Source organism: Armigeres subalbatus, chromosome 3 (assembly GCF_024139115.2).
Source record: "Armigeres subalbatus isolate Guangzhou_Male chromosome 3, GZ_Asu_2, whole genome shotgun sequence".
NCBI lineage: Eukaryota > Metazoa > Arthropoda > Insecta > Diptera > Culicidae > Armigeres > Armigeres subalbatus.
Window position 1 is genome coordinate 107,936,136 of NC_085141.1, and position 21,788 is coordinate 107,957,923.

At 38.9% G+C, this 21,788-nt stretch overlaps 1 protein-coding gene across 4 annotated transcripts in view; it reads left to right on the forward strand.

Annotated features, from left to right (window-relative positions):
• LOC134224816 (protein polybromo-1) overlaps nt 1-21,788 on the forward strand; it is a 40,454-nt gene that overhangs the window by 17,371 nt on the left and 1,295 nt on the right. For 2 of the 4 annotated variants that reach the window (XM_062704404.1, XM_062704401.1), the window contains 2 exons: nt 18,612-19,037; nt 19,191-19,713. In XM_062704404.1, coding sequence (XP_062560388.1) covers nt 18,612-19,037; nt 19,191-19,713 — 949 coding nt within the window. The remainder of the gene's footprint in view (nt 1-18,611; nt 19,038-19,190; nt 19,714-21,788) is intronic. The other 2 variants (XM_062704402.1, XM_062704405.1) reach the window with 2 other exon arrangements.

The following is a 21,788-nucleotide window of genomic DNA, read 5'->3' on the forward strand; positions in this document are numbered from 1 at the left end:
TATAAATATGTATCATTAAAATATCAAAATAATATTTTTGACGGCACGATAAATAAGTATACCATAATTTACTGACCTTTGTGTCACACAAAATATTGCACTACTGGTGTCGGCAACTAAACTGATGTTTCAAAAGAGGATTATAGAACGATTTTTTGAAGTATGAAAAGAACAAATATGAAGTTGAATGGCTTGGCCCAACTCCATTTGGATCCCTACACACTTAGTTTTTATTTCTGCAGCTTGAAAAAATCAGCACAGCCGTGCATCAGCAAAATAAAAAACTGGTTTTCCGGCAAAAATGACTTTTGTTAGCTGATTTTCTGGAAATTATTTGCTGATTTTCAGCAACTTTGACAGAAATCTCGGCAAAAAACATGTTAGCTGGGGCACCGCTGTGCCAATCTCGGTAAAAGATCAACATTTTGCTAAGATCCCGGTAAATAAAATTAAGTGTGTACATTAGAGTGGGGCGTCATGGTCATTTTTTCAAATCAAAACAAAGGTTAATTTATAAATGTAGATTCGATTCGGTAAGCGAAGCGCTATATGGGATGGTATATAATTATGCTACTTACTTACTTATGGATCCTGTACACCTCCGGTGGTGCAAAGGGCCGACTTGAAAGATCACCATCCTGAGCGTTGCCCGGCTATCGCTTTAACTAGGGCTGTGCAAATATCGATAAAATCGATAATATCGATATTATCGGATGAAATTTATCGATACGATATCCGATATCATTGAACTGAGATATCGCCGATATCGATAAATTTTTGTAATCGATGTAATGATGATGCCCAATTAAATCAACTACATACACTGGCTCACTGACTACATCCTTTAAAACATATGTAGGAAGCCATTCACGTTTTTTAAATGTCCATTGTGTCTGGTGTTGAGAAATTGGGCGCATCAGTACCCACTAAGACGAAAGGCAAAACGCATGAACGATAAAGCTTACAAAACCCTCGACAGGAAATCTAAAATCATTAATAATAAACCACAGGCGGTGAAAGTTATTTCATGAAAATTATTGTCGTTTGCGGTGTTTTACCAAGATGAATAAGAGCGACTAAAATTTTCAAATGGTTTTGGAGTGACAAATTAGAGTTAGAAACGTGATAAAATCGATAGTAGACAAACTCGGGTAAAAACTGTATTTTTTTTATTTTATCGCATATCGATCCGATATCCGATATTTTCAAACCCGATATATCGCCGATACCGATATATCACCAAATGAATATCGTCGATATCGATAAACCTCCATTGTGCACAGCCCTAGCTTTAACCTGTTGCCAGGTTAGATTTCGGTCGACTTCTTTTATTTCTTTATTGAGGCTTTGCCGCCATGATCCTCTGGGTCTGCCTCTGCCTCTGTCCCGCTGGGTTCCAGTCTAATGCTTGTTTAAGATTTCGTTTCCGCCCATACGTAGAGTGTGGCCAACCCAGTCCCACTTCCAATCCAGAATTTCTGTTGCTATCGGCCTCTGGTGACAACGACGATGGAGCTCGTTGTTTGAGATCGAGTTGTGAGACCACCAGGCCCGAATTATTTTTTTTTCCTGTTCGGGTGTGCCACTGCGACCAATTATTAGATCTATTATAGCGTTACCCGTATCCTTAGTGTTTAAGTGCATGTCGAATTACTCCAGTGCTATTGAGAAGCAATGCAGTATCGGTTTCGATACAGTTGTTGTTTTGTTTTCTCAAGACCACCATGACAAGGTCCCGCTATTTAGACCCTTCATAGAGAGCAATCCCATTGAAGGCGCGCCTCTTATCAATAGGAAATCAATCCTTTCTTGAGGAAACAGAACAGTAATACTGTTTTTGACCATGCATCGGAGCCCTAGCCACATCCTTGTCTTGCTTCTAGAATATCACCAGTGAAACTCTTAAAACCCGGGATTTAGCTCTGTCTACAAGACCATTTCAAGCAAGAGAATTTGTTCAGTAATAAGAACTTCCGTGTGTTCCTCTCACTACCATTGTTCACCAGTTCAAGAAGAGTTAGTACGTATTTAAACCCCTAACTCGATTTTTCCAGCAGTAAGTTCAGCCTAGGACCGGGTACCGAGGTTTTTTAACTAATTGCTTGAAAAGTTGTTTAGTTTAGCCTCAAACAAGAGGAATTCGAGTCTTTCAACTGTCTGCAAGGTAACATTAATTATGTTTTATTTCTGAGACTGCTGTTGGTAGCGAGGACTGAATACGATGAATCCTTAATTACCACAACTTATTGCCCTAGCTAGAACAATGGATTAAGCTAGGGCTCTGGTAGATCTTACACCGCAACACACTACGTCAAAGTGATCTGCTGTGTGACGGGATAGGCCCGAATTATATACCGCAGGCATCTGTTAATGAACACCTGCAGCACTGCCGCGATTCGCATAAGAGTCCCATGTCGATTTTTGACGATTTTGATTTTCTTTCAGAAATAAGCTTAAAATAAACTCATCTTTAAGAAAAATTGATAAAATAATAGGCTTTGTTCTAGAAATTTGAAAATCAAAACCCACTTGTGTTGTCCCATCTTGCTATTTATTCGCATAACAGTCACATTCCAGATTTTGATAAACTCTCGCACAAAACATCAATGTAATTATTATCCATTTAATAGTTCCATAGCAATGTATACGGATAAAGAATATTATGCCAAATTTTCAGAAAGATTGCTGGTTTTATCGATTTATTATATATTTTTTAATTTCTCCATGTAAAACGAGTTTGAAAAATTCAACGGCATATTTCTCAAGTTGAAGAAAACTGACATGGGACGCTTATGCGAATAGGGGCAGTGCAGCCGTTGAGTGTTCTCCACTGATACACAGCATGTTTCGCTAGCGTATAACAGCACAGATTTCATCATGCGCATTGAAAATATTCTACTCACCTTCCTCTCTGTTGATGCGGTGCTAATCTCAAATACGACTAATGTATTTACCGGCCGCACAAAGTAGAACGAATTATTTTCGATAATCGCGCGATCGTTATGCGTAGGGTTAGGCGGGGCAAGATGGGTCACGGGGTAAGATGGGTCAGGGCCGTTTTTGGGCATCATGTACATTTTAATGTGGTGATTATGACTTTGTAGGAGGAATAATTTGGTTCTGCTTTATTATCACTCGATTTGATGATAAAATTTTATTTTGGTAGAGTATGGCAAGGTAAAATATTTTTCATCATTGTTTCTTATGCGAAACACACTTTCTACAAAATGTGTAATCTCGTCGAGCAATGTAAAATTTAAACATTTTTAGTAACATAGTAAAAGTATCATAAGTAATGTAGGTGATGTTGTACTAACTGCGTTTGGAAATAAATAGATTTGATCGAAAATTATACATTGTAACATGAGCTTGCAAATGGGGCAAGATGGTCAGCGCATACTGAAGGGCATAGTTCGTATTCAGAACATATTTTCCATTGCTGGTTTAATCATTTGAAGGTGTACTTTTGAGCATAATGATGCTAATTTATTTATTAAAATGTATATTTTTTTGTTTTTAAGAAAGCTATACTTAGACGGCTTGTTTTCATAAGAATTTGCAGACATTTTTAAATGTAGAGCCATTTCATCATCCAAGGCTTAAACATTATTTTTTATTCAATATAATCATTGGCAATAAAGCTATCTATCTGTGTGTAATTCAATATTGGGAATAAAAACAATATTAATTGCAGTATTTAAAGGTGACCCATCTTGCCCCGCTGTTTGACCCATCTTACCCCGCCATTTTTTGATTGACAGAAAAATAGACTTCTACTTTAATGACTCGAAATGGAATAAAAAGTGGAGTTTTTGGTATTTCATACCCCTGGCTTACAGATTATGAGCTATTTTTATAGATCCATGTTGAAAAGTTAAATTAACATGTTTCTGTTTTGATATATTCAGGTTTTGCCTTAGGCGACCCATCTTGCCCCATCATACCCTACTTCTAGAAAATACGAGAAAAAATCACTGGTAGAGGGTGAAAAATCTTTATATGAACTCTCCCTAACTCGATATTTTCCCTTACTCGATGGAATTCATCTCCCTTATTCGGTATTCTCTAAGTCGAAGTAATTTTCCAATGCATAGAAATGCACCGAATATTCGCCCAGCCGAATGTTATAATCATGGTCGGCTTTTTGGCTTGGTCGCAAACATATTCTGGTATTACGTGAAGCGTTCCAAATAAAGTAATTACCGACTTTATTTGATTTGCACAGTCGTCTCAAAACCTACTTAGATTACAAACTTTGACACTTCATAAAAATGTCTTGATGTCAAAGTTCACACATCCTATTTACATATAATATGAATCGTTATGTTTTAGAAATAAGACGTTCTTCGCTTCGAAAACAATTCGTGGTCTATCAAAAGAAATCCGGTGCATAATTGATTAGTAGGTAAACATATTTATTTTCTTGTAGAATAAACCTAGTGAAATTGGTATTAATTTAGCATGAGTGTTTTTTAAAATTTGAAACAACGGGTGATCACTAAAAAACGGGAATTTCAATACTTCAATGCTTTTCTATGAGAACATTAATGCTTTCAGAGAAATATTTTCTTATGTAGGGGAAATGACAGCTTTGGCAGGTTTTGTTCTATGATTGTCAGGGGGTTTTCTATGACCAATTAATTGTCATAAACATTCTTTGCATATCAAAGAATATTGTGGCCGAGTTACACGAAATTTGGTCAACAAAAACCTCCCTGACAATAATAGAACAAAGCCGTCATTTCCACACACAGTTTTTCTCAGTTGTTTCAAACACGCCATCAAAACAAGAAGGTTGAGCGCCGCATTGTACATTTTTTCCAAGCGTACCGTGGAAGTACCATATTTGACGCAGGTCCAAACTTGGTGCACTTTCATATCAAATGATTCATAAAACTTGTTTTCGCCAAAAATATATCAAAGAATCAAGCTAGATGGCTTTATTTGCTCTTCTTCTTTGCGTATATTGCATAAAAAGCATATTATCGATGAAGAATTAACTTATCCGAATCAAATATATAGAGGTCATACTCATAATGCGTCAATTTTTCGCTTTCTTAGCCACAATACTAAGGATCGAATAATCATTTTTTGCTCGCAAAATTACTTTTGTGAGAATTTTTGACCCCTACCTACAAACAGCCGAGCATTATGAATAAGCTTTTCCTTTTATGCTGAACATTGCAACATTCGAACGCATTTTTCAACCCAAAATGTTCTGCGTCAAATTAGGCTCACAATTCATTTTGATGTTCCTAATTAACCTTATCAGACGAATATAAAATGCAGTGCTTGTAACCGTTCATTTTATTTAAACTAAATCTCTACTACTTAGAATATTAATCAACATTGTATTATTCCACTAAGTGTCCAACCCATGGTAGTATGCCTTATACTGTCTTCGATTTTGATGCGTTTTTTTTTCACGCGTTTTTTACACGGTATTTGGTAATTATGCAGTTTTTCTTTGCTGGTTTTGAGATTCTCGCGAGAAAATAATATTATATAATAAATTAGTATCATACAATTCAATTTACTTTCTCTGTACAAAATTCTAACATGCCAAAAAAATTAACGCATTTTTAAATAATTACTCTATTGCTATGCAAGCCACTAGTCAGGCAACCCTGAATAGGAAATCAAACAAAAATATGCCTGCCTTTCTTATATAAGCTTCAGTTTACGTTAATAGTTTATTGAAAAAATGTATATAGACGGACAGCTCATATTTTTGAGATATATTTGCTGGTCAAGTAGCATTTGCATATTGGTAGCTTCAACGTTGTTCTAAAAATGGTTGCGTTCCTTGTATCCGTCTCAGTTTATAGATTCAAAATTGCAGTTTACCAAAGAAAGTGGTTTTTATTACAAATGCAACAGACCATGATAGGCTGGTTATGCAATGAAATGTCAAAGTTAGTTCTCCCGTGAATATATGTTTTAACATTACTCTTACACCTAATTGAGAAGCATTTTGATTGATGCATTGGGTACATGAAACTAACAAAACTCTTATGTGCCACGTAGCATATAACTTGCAGAACAACTGAACAAAAATAAATGAAATGCTGCTTTGTAAAATGAATTAACTTGTTGTTTTATAACGTGCAAAGTTATTTTGCACTGTCATTATATAAACAAAAAATAAGGCGTTTATTTGATTGAGTTTAACACAATTTCAAAGTGCGTCAAATTAGGAACAACTTTGCGTCAAATTAGGAACATGGTAAAATTAGTGCGTCAAGTTGGGCACCTCAAGTACCACATAAAAACAGACTAAAAAACTATGAAATAAACTTATATTTCGAAGTTTCATTATTTGTACACATTCTATAATAGTAGAAAGCTTGTTATGTTGAATATTAGGCGAATCCATTTTGCAATTACTTTTTCAATAATTATTCTTTTCAAAATTTTCTTAACTGCGTCAAATATGGTGCCTCCACGGTACAAAGATTCTGGGAAAAATACACGGTGGACAATTTTGAACGTGAAAATGTTTCGAACACTGTTAGAGGATTTTAAGTAGACCGAGCTCCATTGTATTCCAAGTAGATTGGAAGGCTAAAGACACGAAGCAACTCATCAATAGGATCAGAAGCATCATCCGGAGATAGCCGCGTCCAACGGTCATCTGATACCTGCAAGATTAACTACGACGCACGGCGGACCAAGGACCATATGCTATTATTCATTAATCGAAGTTTAAAGACTAAGGCCAACTCTTTATATAACATATATCAGATTGAACTGCACTTCTTTGTAGTTTTTTTTCCGAGCCATTCTTTTCATTCCCGCTATTTAGTGGCCACCCGTTATTCGGTATTCAGCCGAAAACCGAATACCACTTGTTTAGGATTATACTTAATTCACGTGGTCGTTGTCTGATTGACTCTGAAGTCAATCTCGCGTTGGATGCAACGCCACACAAAATAAATCACGGCGATGAGCGCCATCACTATAAGGAACCCCGCGATTAAGTCAATTGCCCATCCACCAGTGTAGTGGTACACTGTCGAGGCAGCAGCTTGTTGCTGCTGAGTGTTAATCACTATTTCTTCATTGGATTTTTTGTCGAACATGGTTCGGATGAAAGAACTGGTCACGATGAGAGTTAAACTAAGACTATATTTTTCCGATATGAATTTGAAATATGGAGCCGCGCAAAAGGCACAGGAAATGCCAACGCAGCAGTAAGCGCACACGCCTGTGCTCGTATGAAATAGTCAAGTTTCGTTGACTCAGCAATTCGTGGTTAGAAGAATTATAAACGTTCCCTATAACGTTCCCTGTTTATTCTTAACATTCCGGCCGCCGTTGAAGACAGCGGTGTTCAACATTTTATCTTAAATTACTGGATTCTCCTCGTTGTATCTTTCGGGTGTTATAGGTAAAACAGCGATCTCGGTGATCGCTCGCTTGTATTGTCCGTTGGTGGTCTTGACTACGACCACCCGTACTCTGCCATCCTTTCCTGAAATGGTTTCAATGATACGCCCCAGCGGCCATTGCAGTGGTGGCGCCGTTGCTTGCTTGACAAGCACAAGTTGGCCAGTGAGGACATCTGGGTTGGCAAACCTCCATTTTGTTCGTTGTTGAAGTTGACTGACGTAATCTTGATGCCAGCAACGCCAGAGGTCTTGCACCGATCGCTTCATCTCTTGTAGGTGCGTTAGACGATTCGGGTTGACGCTCACTAGATCAGGTTCCGGGATGGCTACTATCGGTTCTCTAATAAGGAAGTGAGCGGGAGTTAAGGCCGCACAGTCATCTGGAGAATCTTTAAGTGGAGAGAGAGGGCGAGAATTGAGAACAGCTTCGATTTGGACCACGGTTTGGAGCTGATCCATGGTAAATGAGCGGTTGCCCATGATGCGCCGGAAATGATGTTTGAACGATTTTATTCCTGCTTCCCATATTCCGCCAAAATGCGGAGAACGGGCTGGGATGAAGTGAAATTGGATTCCACTCTCCAGACAAAAGTTTTCCCAGTTTTGTGTTTGGAACTGACGGCGAAACTCCTCTCGCATCGTGCGGAGTTCACGATCTGCACCAACAAATGCAGTCGCGTTGTCACAGTGTAGTTCGAGCACTCGACCTCGGCGAGACACGAAGCGCTTTACGGTATTTATACATGAGACGGACGACAAATCTGCAACAACTTCGAGATGTACAGCCTTTATAACGAGACACACGAAAAGTCCGACATACACCTTTACCGATGCGCCACGGCCAGTTAACGGCCGCACGAGGAATGGTCCACAATAGTCCATCCCTGAGCGAAGGAATGGTCGCGCAGGAGATACACGTACTGATGGGAGCGGTGCCATAACTTGCTGTTGTAGTTTTGGTTGACACCGGAAACATGTTACGCATTGACGTATGACCTTGCGTGTTAGTTGTCGACCTCTAACAGGCCAATATCGTTGACGAATAGCCGAGAGTGTCAAAGTTGGGCCACCATGAAGTGTCCGGATATGGCAAGAACGAGCAATGAGCCAACTAAGTCGATGATCAGTTGGAAGGAGAATCGGGAATCGAGTATCGAATGGTACTTTCATATTTACTATTCGTCCACTAAGTCTGAGCAAACCAAATTGATCCATGAATAGCTTCATGTTTGTCAGTGGTGATTTTGTAGTTGCTTTAGTAGCTGATGCACTTTGTGTACGGCTGTATAGGCGAACTTCAGTAGGAAATGACATACATTGTACTTGTCGTACGAGTACTTTCAATGCATGATCACATTCTTTCGGTGCTAGTGCAACGACAGTGCGCTCACTCCGCGGGATTTTTGCGTTGTTGTAGAATCGGTAGCATCTTGCTACTACACGAACTAGTTTAGCCAGGTCGGAGAAACGGTCAAACAGAGATGTGTCCAAGTCATTTACTACAAGAGCCACTAAGAGACGTGATTCGACTTCCAGGTCTAGGTTGTTTGGACATAAAATCAGACTGTCTGGCCATTGATCCATCGATTGCAAAAGGAATTCTGGACCGTTCCACCACAGACGATTGTTGATGATCTCACTTGCAAATAGACCACGAGATATTAGGTCAGCAGGATTTAATTCACTACTTATATGTCTCCAGGTTTGTCCTTTAGTCAAACGTTGAATTTCCGCCACACGATTGGAAACGAATACCTTCCATTTGTTGGACTGCGATTTTATCCAGTGCAACACGATAGATGAATCTGTCCACATGATAGCTGATTGTGTGAACACTGTTGTCTTTCGGAGATTATCGACCAGCTGACTGCCTAGTAAAGCTGCACATAGCTCAAGGCGAGGAATAGATAACCCTTGTAGTGGGGCTACCCTAGATTTCGATGTTAGCAATTGACTATGAGATTGGCCCATGTCGTCGTATGACACTGCATAGATGGCACATCCATAGCCGTTCTTTGATGCATCACAAAAACAGTGTAGAGTATATTGGGAATTTCGAACGACCCTGCGTGAAACGGAGAGGGTCCGCAATTGTTTCAATTCGTCACGATAACTTGCCCACCAGGCCGAATGGGTTTCACACAACTCATCGTCCCATGCAGAGCGTTCTGACCAAAGAACTTGCACGAACATTTTTGCCTTCACTACGACAGGACCTAACAGACCGAGTGGATCGAACAGCTGAGACATTTCCGATACGACACGACGTTTGGTTGCTATCGCCAGTAGTGACAGAACAGGTACCTTGAATTGGAATGTGTCTGATTCTGGGAACCAATGTAGTCCCAAAGTATTTACGTTAGGTGATCGGTCAATTTCTAATTCTTGTTTGGTTTCCCACAAATGACGAGGAATATCTTCTTAAACGGTTTTGTTATTTGAGGCCCATTTCCTGAGAACGAAACCGGCTTGTTGTAGCATCGCCATCAGTTGCCGACAGGTTTCGGCTAGAACAATCAGGTCATCGTCACCGGTGAGAACATCGTCTACATACATCCCTTTCCTTATGACGGGCACTGCCAATGGAAAACGCTCTCCTTCATCGATGGCTAACTGATTGATCACACGAGCTGCATGGAACGGTGAGCTAGCGAGCCCATATGTTACAGTGTTCAATTGGTAAGTTCGGACTGGTTCTGTTGAATCCTTCCGGAATAAAATCTGTTGATATTTCCGATCATCGGGATGCACCCAAATTTGACGAAACATTTTTTCGGCGTCAGCAGTTACGGCATACCGAGGAAATCGGATGTTTATTACGGTTGAGTACAAGGCTGGTTGTACTGTAGGTCCTACGAAGAGGATCTCATTAAGCGATAGATTTGTTGAACTTCGGCAGGACCCGTCGAACACCACCCGAATTTTCGTTGTGGAACTCTCAGGGCGAGAGACCGCATGATGAGGTAGAAAAACCTGGTTACTTTGCGACATACTTTGAGTAACATCCTTCATATGGCCTAGCTTTTCATATTCATCAAGAAATGCATGATAGTTCATACGTAGATTTTCAGTAGTTGTAAACTTCTTTTCCATAGAGAGGAGTCGACTTGCTTAGTTGAATATTCAATTCCTCATTTGTGCATACGAGGCTGATTAACGGTGTTGTAGACCATTCAGGTTCTGAAACTTTGCCGCTTACTATGAAACCAAAGACCGTTTTCTGCAATAAAGGTAATCCTCTTCCAATTATAACTTGTTGTTGTTCCAATATAGAGAGGAATAATTCCGCTCCGATGATCATATCTATCCCATGACAAACGTTGAATTGAGGATCTGCCAAGGGCAGGTGTTTTGGGATTTTCCAGCGAGATATGTCGATGTGCTGGCTCGGCAAAGAAATCGTTAACTTGGGCAGCACTAAACAATTCAAATTGTATTTAAACTCTCCCAAACGAGAGGATAGCGAAACCGTCACTGAATACTGTGGGTTCACTGTAGTTTGGCCGATTCCGCTGATTGGAGAAATTGCCTTTACTCGATGAAGGTTTAATTTCTGGCACAGTGCTTCTGAGATGAAGCTGGGCTGTGACCCAGAATCCAAAAGGACTCGAGCGGTCTGAAATTTATTATTTGCATCCTTTACTTTTATTATTGCTGTTGAGAGCACGATAAGTGTTTTGTTTGAGATCGCTTGCTCCGCGCAAATTCCTTGCGCCGTCTGCAACGACCCACATGTTGAGATTTTTCCTTCCGATGAAGGAGCGATGTAGCCCACAGGCGTAGCTTGCTGATTGACCGCCTTCGTAGCGGAATCAACTACCGACGACGACGACGACGACGATTTCGACGATGACGACGACGGACACGAATTACCGACCGACGATCAGGGTTACCATTATGCCAGATATATCTGGCACTGCCAGACTTTTTGGTACCGTCAACTGGGGGGAAGATGATCATTTTTAGGACAAAACATGCAATAACAATGTGTGTTTACATTTTAAATCGAAACAAATATTTTCAAAACATGTACTGCTATGCGTTGCAATAATCAACTACTTTAGTTTTCTGAAATGCGTTCGCATTTATTAAAATAAATTAAATTATCACACAGTAATCTGGTTTGGGGTGAAGTTGATCAAGACAGCTCTACTAAAATAATTATGACCTGGTAGTCAAAATACACTAGGTTATTTGTATGAATGTTGATTTTACTACGTAAAGAAGTCTACGAAGTCAATATTTGAAACGAAAATAGCGTCATTTATGACTATCTCTCTCTTTCTTCCACAAAATACATTTTCATGATTATAATCGAAAAACTCGGATTTCTACCTAGCGGTAACATTACTTGAACGGAGAATATTGTTGACTACCGTTTCATAACAAAATTTGGCACTTTTGACTGACACATCAAATGAACATCTTCACCTCAATGATCATCTTCCCCCCCGTTGACGGTACCAAAAAGAGAAAAAGAGAAACCATCCACAATGCCAGACTTTTCCAATTTCAGACAGATTTTTTGTGACCAGAATCGGTAGTATATGAGCCACAGAAAATCGTCTAATACAAGTGCAAGTGTGCTGTTCGGGATGCTACTACAGCAAAAACAGTCCTACACAGTGCATTGACAAGGCAAAAATGACCGCAACTTCAACTCGCTTCCAAAACACACACTTTTAAATTAGTATTTTATAATTAAAGTGAAGGTGTGAAGGTTCCGCGGATGTTGTTTAGGACTGCAGTTTAGCCATACTTATTCCCAGAGATCGGTTTTAAAGAAACAAAAATTAAAGGGCCAATATCCGACGTATTATCTTATATTCGGGGTTCTGGAAATGCTTACATCGTTCTGTAATAATAATCCCAATAATATGTAATCGTTGTCTATTTCCATGGCTTATCACATTTCTTGGTGATTCAACAATCCGGTGTCCTTCTGGAAGATCCGAAACATCATTAAACTCATTTTGATGGACCTGAGGGGCCACCGGAGGTCCTTCGAGATATTCAAAGCATCCGTAAAAGTAGAGAGATTGTAAAACCTATCCGTCTCTGAATAACAAATGATTGATGTGCCCCATTCTCAAGAATCTGAGTGGAGATGATGACGAAGATTCGGAACCTTCGTAAAAGTAGTAAATTCTTGATACTCATCTTAGAGGAGCACAATTTTGTTGAAATCTTTTCATTACAAGCAACAAATGATTGTATTAAACCCTTCGCATAGATTTGTAACGCTCTGTAACGATCTTCGCATAGATCTGTAACAATCTGTAACGATCAAAATCCTCTGTTATGGACGATTCATAAAAATTATGACGGCATTTTTTTTTGTCACAAAAATTTAATTTTTAAATATGTTTATCAAAACTATTTTCGGAATATCTGTGGGCTTACCATTTTTAATCTGAATACTTTTTAATTCGATCTACGTTTATTAATCGAATAATTTTAAAATGCTTTTTATAGTTACTTAGAAATTCAATTTTAAAACGAACACTGTTTTGAATTAACTTAACTAAAGTAACTTATTCTTATAAATATTTATATTTTATTTATAATTTTTTAAAACATTCAGAGCTTAGATTGCATTCAATTCAATCTGAATTTTCTGAAATACTTGAAATGTTATGAACTCTAATAATATCGTTATACGGATATAGAATTGTTTCGAGGAATATATTAGGTGGAAGCAGACTTTCTTTTAGAAGAATAAATTTTAATAAATATAGAGCAAAAGCAAACATATGGTCAAAAAGAAATTTTTGATTTGTGTAAAAATATTTAGATCATATTTTTAGTTAGAATCATGCAATTTAAAATAAAATGATTAAGACAAATTTCTTCGCCAGATTTTGCCAGATTTTTAAGATGCAGCATGCCAGACTTTTCTTAAAAAGTAGTGGCAACCCTGCCGACGATACGGACGATGAGTTTTGTTCAATTTGTTGCGGCTGGTTCCGCAACGTGTTCCCCCCATGGGGAGATTGTTCGGATTGATTATCCGATGATGATTTTGTGTTAGATTGCTCCATGTGTAGAAGCGTGTGGTGTTTTTTCGTACACCGACGGCATGATCCACCAAGGCAGTCTTTTGCTTGGTGCGATCCCTTTAAGCAATTGATGCAAATTGTACTCTTCTTCGACCAGTCAAATCTTTGTTTAGGCGTAAGGGCGAGAAAAGATTCACATTTGTATATCGGATGCGCTTGTTTACAGTAGGCGCACCGCGAAAACGTTGATTCAGCAGCTGTAAACGATGCAGGAGGTTTTGGGCGCGATGGTTTTTCCCCTGCTGATTGAGCGGAGTTTGACAATGTTAATGTTTGCAATATTCGCGCCCTTTTCCGTACGAACTTAAGCACATCACTAAATTGGGCATTTTCCTTGCACTGAGATTCCCATTCCCTTTGGGTGACATTGTCCATTTTGCGACTGAGAGTCTCGACTAGAACAGAGTTCCAATGTGACTCTGCGGTGCCAAGTTTATTCAAACAGTTCACATGTCTCTCGAACTCATCTGCGAGTCCAGAAAGACCATTATAGCACTCCCTTTTCACTGTGTTGATCGCGAATAATGCTGCGATGTGTCTTTTTATTTGTAAATGTTTGTTTGCATATCTATCACACACCTGTTTCCAGGCGGTCACATAATTATCAGACGTTATTTCGATGGCACTAACAATTCTGGCCGCTTCGCCCTTCAAACAGGTTTTTAGATAATGCAACTTTTGTATACTGCTGATTTGATTGTTGTTATGAATGAGAGCGAGGAATAGATCATGGAAACTATTCCAGTCATCAGCATTTCCAGAATATTCTGGTAGCTTCAATTCTGGTAGATTTATCTTTGGAACAGCCGTTACTGTTGAAGCTGTCGATGTCGAAGCAGGTGATGGCTGAGGGTTTTTTGAGGCCACTTTGCTTTTCAAACTACCCTTTAGCTCATAAAATCTATCTTGAAAATCACTACGCGTGTCAGAGTATTCTTCTTCATCTTCCAATAACTCGATTTCTTCTTGCACTATGTTGAAATCGTCCCATAATTGTTCCAAATGTTGAAGACGAACCACTATTTGATCTTCTCTTATTGACGGTTGATAACTGTTGTTGAATTTTTCTATTTGCTCTGCTGCTCCTAGTATATTTGCACGTTTTTTCGTTAAACTTTTAAGTTTGACACCTTTAGAGATCGGTGTCTTTTTCGACGGAGCCATGTTGTTGGTAATTTCACACTTTTTACTCCACCTTTCGTGACCCGTTCCCGGGTTTCGGCACCATTTTATGTTTAGGATTATACTTAATTCACGTGGTCGTTGTCTGATTGACTCTGAAGTCAATCTCGCGTTGGATGCAACGCCACACAAAATAAATCACGGCGATGAGCGCCATCACTATAAAGAACCCCGCGATTAAGTCAATTGCCCATCCACCAGTGTAGTGGTACACTGTCGAGGCAGCAGCTTGTTGCTGCTGAGTGTTAATCACTATTTCTTCATTGGATTTTTGTCGAACATGGTTCGGATGAAAGAACTGGTCACGATAACTGGTCATAATATGGAGCCGCGCAAAAGGCACAGGAAATGCCAACAGCAGTAAGCGCACACGCCTGTGCTCGTATGAAATAGTCAAGTTTCGTTGATTCAGCAATTCGTGGTTAGAAGAATTATAAACGTTCCCTATAACGTTCCCTGTTTATTCTTAACACCACTATTCGGTGCATCTCTATTTTCACCTCGCTAACTCGATGTTGTCAGAAATAGTTACCCTCGCAGTTACCTGCACGATATAGTTAGACATTAGAAGTAAAAAGTGATAATCAGTGAGCAGTGAGAAGTGTGAAGTGAGAAGTGCGCAGTGGGTGAATAAGGTGAGAAATAGGTGAAAAATTTGAAGTGCGAAGTGATAGTGAGAAGTGAAAAGTAATAAGTGAAAAATGAAAAGTTAGAAGTGAAAAGTGATAAGTGAGAAATGAGTAATCAGAAGTGAGTTATAAGAAGTTATAAGTGAGAAGTGGAAAGTGAAAATGAGAAGTTATAAATAAATAGAGGGAATTGAGAAATTCGAAGTGTGAAGTGAAAAGTGAGAAGTGCGAAGTAAAAAGTGAGAATTGAGTAGTGGGAAGTGAGAAATGAGTGTGAGAAGAGAGAAACGAGAAGTTTAAAGTGAGAAATTCGAAGTGCAATGTGATAAGTGATAAATAAAAAATCAAAAGTGATATATAAGAAGTTATAAGTGAGAAGTGAGAAATGTAAAGTGGGAAATAAATAGAGAGAGGTAAGAAGCGAAAAGTTAGAAGTGAGAAGTGAAAAATTTGAAGTGTGAAGTGAAAAGTGAGAAGTGAGTAGTGGGAAGTTAGAAATTAGAGGCGAGAAGCGAGAAGTTAGAAGTGAGAAATTCGAAAAGAGAAGTAGTGAAGTAAGAAGTGATACGTGAGAAATGTGAAGACAAAAGTGAGATATGTGAGGTTATAAGAGAGAAGGCAGAAATGCAAAGTGAAAAGTGAGAAGCGAGAAGTGAGTTGTGCGAAATGAGAAATGAGAAGTGTGGAGTGAGAGAGAATAGTGGTAGACTGCCGTAATCTGAAAAAGTGACGTATATGCCATTTTCCAAAAATGGTGTTAACGAGTACTACTCATCGAGCTCTTTAACAGAAAAATGGAAAACATGCATGTTGTAAAATGGTTGTTACGTCACTTTTCCAGATTACGGCAGTAGAGGGGGGGGGGGGTTGAGAAGCGAGATATTCGAAGGGAGAAGTAAGAAGTAGTGAGAAATGAGAAGTTAGAAGTGAGTTTTGAGAAGGGAGTAGGAAGAAGTGAGAAGCGAGGACCGGTGAACGAAAAGTAAAAAACCTTCTATCTTTCTTCTTTCTGTCTTCTCTTCACTCACTTCTCACTACTCAACATCTCGCTTCTCACTTCTCAATTATCATCTCTCATTTCTCATTCCTTGCTTCTGTTTATGTCACTACTCACATCCTACTTCTCACTTTTCATCACTCACTTCTCGCCATTGTTTTCTCATTTCTCATTTTCCACTACTCACATGTTACTGTACACATCTCACTACTCAATACTCATTTTCGTTTTTCAGTACTCGCTTCACACTTAAAATAAATCGCCGAATTCGGTAAAATTTTACCGAAATCTCAACAGCAGAACTGTTCGGTAAATAATTCAACTGATTGACAGTTGAACAATGGAAAAAATTACAAAAAATCTGTAAAATAAATTACCGAACAGTTCTGCTGTTGAGATTTCGGTAAAAATTACCGAATACGGTGAACTGAGTTAAGTGTGTTCTCACTGCTCTGTACTTATTTCGAACATCTAATTTCTCACTTCTCAGTTCTCGCTGTTCACTTCGAACATTTCATTTCTCACTTCACTTAATAAGCAAACAAATTTTAACTATTCTGCCAAATATAAATGTGTTTTTGATACTTGATGTATTAAAATGAATTCGCATTTCCTTTGAGGCAATACAACTCTTGAACGGACTAACCCATTTGTCTTGCAAGGTGGCCTCCGAACCGGGAATATACGGGAAAACCGAGAAAAAAGACGGAAAATTGAAATCACGGGGAAAAAGTGGAAAAATCGGGAATTAAGGAAATGAGCTGGGGAAAATTAATTTTCGTCAAGTTAGGAGAAAGAGGGGCAAGATCGCTATCCTTAACTCTGGTTCTTATGTCGATTTTGTGATCCATAAGTTTGCCTAAAAATAATGTTTATGGGCAAACTTCCATCAACTGTTATGCAAACCGAAACTATCCTGGTTCTTTTGTGAGTACTTCGAGGTGCATTTAAGAATTGATTTTTACTTATTGCCACCAAAATCTTATCTCTAGCACAGTTGGCAGTATTATCCCAAATTTTCTAAGTTTTATTCTATCGATTATCGATTATCCATTTAACCAACTTCCAACGAATATTTCAAGAGTATTTTGTGTGGTAAAAATGTGTTTTCTAGTGTCAATACCCTTTTACATTATAGAGCATCTTTCCTCCTATTAATAATGTTAAAATTATTCTTACTGATGCTACAGCCATTGTTGGCGAACTTACTCCAGTTTCCCCTATTCGGCGTTTTCTTGAAATGAGCTTCAGAACATGTAGTGGTTAAAACTTTGAGTTGAGAATTTTTGATAATTACTTAGTGACGTATTTTGAACTGTAGCCTACTTTGGCCTTGGGATTCAGTTTAAGAAGCTTTCACTAAATAATCTTCAAAATTGTATGTGATTGATATTCATCAAAATCTAATATGGAATATTATAGCTCAAAATACGTCGATTCAACGAGCCTGATAGCACTTCCACGCGGACCAGGGCGTCAATACGTAGTATAATAAGGGTCGGTGGGCTGTGGCCCCAGGCCCCCACAAATCTTATGTACCAAAACCAACCTTTTTTATTTATACAAACCGTCGGCCCCGGGGCAACCTTTTCTGCTAAATCCGGCCCTGAGTAGAATGCTTCTGCTACCTGTTGATGGTGATGGTTTGCGTGGGACTGCCGTCGGATTCGTCTGATCGAAGTTTGAATCTTTGCTTGCAGGAGCAGATCGTTTTGGAAATTTGTTATTGATGAGCTAATAAATTTTTAATCGACCTTTTTGAGCTTCTTTTGATTGATTGAAATTGGGTATATGATTTGTAACGCGAATCGCGATACGATCCATCTTAATCGATGATAGGAGGGTTTTGCTTTTGTAGCCATATGTACCAAATTTGTAAATGAATCCCTTCCCGATTAGAAGTCACTATCCTGAAAAGTTGTGGCATTCCCAGCCTTCTGTCAATTCAGTCAAAATCTTTAAAAGCTTGATGTAGACTATAGAAGACAAATCTAAAAAGTTAGATAATTTCTATACTGCCGTGAATCGCATGTTTGTCCCATATGAATAGGAAACCCAGCAAAGATGGGACAGATATGCGATTCACGGCAGTATAATACGTAAAAATGGAAAAATGGAAAAAAAAATACGTTAGCTTAGTTTCGACATAGAATCGTAATATAATAACAAAAAGGCGTAACATAATGATTAAACTTTACCAAGCTAACAATTTGGTTACTTTTCATACATCTTTTTCTTTAGTGCATCCCATTAAAAGTAGGTATAAGAAATTCATAAAAATAATAATAAAAGCCATCAAATCACAACCATTATAGTCCGATCAAACAAATAATTACAAAGTTGCTACTTGCAGGAAATCAAGGACGAGTTCAGCATCATCGATGACTCGATCGATGGGCCCCCATCGATCGGTTCGGATGTGGTGGCTACGGCCTCCCCCGTGCCCCCAGTGTCCACAGGAACGCCGCAAACGTCGAGCAAGAAGGCCAAGAAGGAAGGCAAAAAGTTAGTTACCGGATACATCCTGTACTCCAGCGAGCGTCGCAAAACCGTGGTCGCTACCCATCCGGAGGCGACGTTCGGCGAGATAAGTCGCATTGTTGGCAACGAATGGCGCAACCTGACGGATGCGGAGAAGGCTTCGTGGGAGCAGAAGGCCGTCAAAATGAACGAGGAAAACAACGCCAAATTTGTAGCAGAAAATGGGGAGGTTAGCTGTCCGAGTCCGGCCCCGGCCAAACCGGATGGTCCGCTCGTCCAAGAAATTTTGCCCAATCATGTTAGTTGACCGAGAGCGTCGAATCTATTCTAGCCCTGATAGTTTTATTTTTTTGATTCAGATTGTTTCTCTTAGACGTAGATTCGTGTTTTATGTCGCTGGGATGAGATAACATGATGGTGTTCTAATTGTCTTCCCATGTATCCACTGTAGGTTTACGAATGCTGCTGGGATAAGTGTGATCACCAGTTTGAGGACCCATTCGACTGCACTGAGCACTGCATCACGGACGTCACCGGGTGTGTTTATAAGACGTTTATGAAGAACGCCGAACAGGAGTTTGTCTGCATCTGGCGGGGCTGCGTTCGTTTGCGTCGTAACATGCCGCCGTTCCCTCACATGCAGCGTCTGGTGAAGCACGTACGCGAGGTCCACTTGACGAAAACGGCGGCCAAGTTGGTACTGCCTCAGGATCGCAGTAAAAATTTCACACCGGGCAAACGGCAATCCGTTTCGCAACCGCATCCATCGACTATTGTCAAGCAACCACCGGTGTCGGCCGCTGCCAGCAGTCCGAGTACAACGGCAGCTTCCGCTACCAGTACTGCGAGCGGAGCGGCTGGAACGGCGACTGCTGCCTCGACTGCAGCTGGTCAAGCACCCGCAGGGGGATCCAGTCAGGCCCCCGGTGCGAACAATCAGTCAAGTAATTACATTCCAGCATCGTATTATAATTGTGAGTTTCGGTTTTTCTTTTGTTACTTATTAGTTTTAGTATCTGCCAACTAGGGAATGGCGTAAGTTTTGCATGCGAATAGACGTTGTTTTGGATCTAGGATAGGTATTGACAAATATTAATGGAGAACGATATTCTAATCGAGTTAAAAATTGTAACATCCATTTGTAATATTATAGATGGAGCCTAAACTTGTCATGCCTTCTCCTAGGTCTAGCCTATAGTTGTTTGTTATCTTCCAATCTTGTTGAATGAGTAGTATTCATATGAAAGTAGGGCTGTGCACAATGGAGGTTTATCGATATCGACGATATTCATTTGGTGATATATCGGTATCGGCGATATATTGGGTTTGAAAATATCGGATATCGGATCGATATCCGATAAAATAAAAAAAAATACAGTTTTTACCCGAGTTTGTCTACTATCGATTTTATCACGTTTCTAACTCTAATTTGTCACTCCAAAACAATTTGAAAATTTTAGTCGCTCTTATTCATCTTGGTAAAACACCGCAACAACAATAATTTTCATGAAATAACTTTCACCGCCTGTGGTTTATTATGAATGATTTTAGATTTCCTGTCGAGGGTTTTGTAAGCTTTATCGTTCATGTGTTTTGCCTTTCGTCTTAGTGGGTACTGATGCGCCCAATTTCTCAACACCAGACACAATGGACATTTAAAAAATGTGATTGGCTTGCTACATATGTTTTAAAGGATGTAGTCAGCGAGCCAGTGTATGTAGTTGATTTAATTGGGCATCATCATTACATCGATTACAAAAAAATATCGATATCGGCGATATCTGAGTTCAATGATATCGGATATCGTATCGATAAATTTCATCCGATAATATCGATATTATCGATATTTGCACAGCCCTATATGAAAGTGTTTCATGTTAAATTCTATTTAATGTTTTAATTCAGTAATTTTTTGTATTTGTATTACTACCAAAGTATTTGTTTTTACTATTTGCTGTAAAGTGTACAAGATACTGATACGCAAATGATTTTAGGGGTGATCGGGGCAATATGGGCCACCTAAGGAAATCCTTCTGAAAAGCGCTGAATAGCTCAAAAAATCGTCATTCAAATGTAGTTGACTTATACTAGGGAGTGTTACCTTTCATATTACGTCGATGAATGGTGAAAAATACGTTTGGAAATTGTTGGAATGCACTTTTGAAAATGTATTGGTTTTAATGTGTGCTCCCGACTATACGGGGCAAAATGAGCCACCATTAGGGGCAGTATGGGCCACCCATCCAAAATGTTTTTCTGGGATAGAAAAGTGTTGTAATATGGATGAATATGATATTCCTACAACAGTTTGGAGTATTCTATATAAAATGAGATAAATAAACCGCACAACAACGGACCGAATTGATTTGCCACTCTTCACCGATTGCACAGACAATTGGTTAATAGTCATTTTTTTCTGTTTCAATTGCAGTAATGCGGTGTTGTAATTCATCCGTAATGAATCTAAAATAGATGATAATATTCTTGAATATTCTTGTATTCGGCAACTAAAATTTGAACTTGTTAGCATATTAGGGCCTAATATCTTGCTCTGTGCAGGTATGCCCATACTGCCCCATATAGAATGGTTTTTGAAAAAAACAAGTTTTATGGTAAATTCAGATTTGTATCAGTACAAACATGTGTGCACAATATTCAATTATAATAGATCTTTTGATTGAGATGCATTTTTGACCTGTATTTTAATCAATTTTGTGTCAAAACCTTATTTATAAACTTCAAATCTTATAATAATTCTGCCTATGCAGCGAAAATTTACATTTTCAAGTGTATTTTCATTTTTGAATTGAATTTTAATGCGGTTTTCACGTTGATGCATACGTGGAGCATTCTCTTAAAGATCATATGACTTTTACATGATAAAACTTGTCAATAAGCTCAAATTGAGGGTGGCTCATATTGCCCCGTATGTTCATATTGCCCCTACTGCCCCTACTTTAGTTATTTTCTACAATTTCGTCTAAAAGTACATTAATTAAAGTCAAGTAACTACAGTGGAAGAATGGCTTAATATAGGTAGTAATCATTT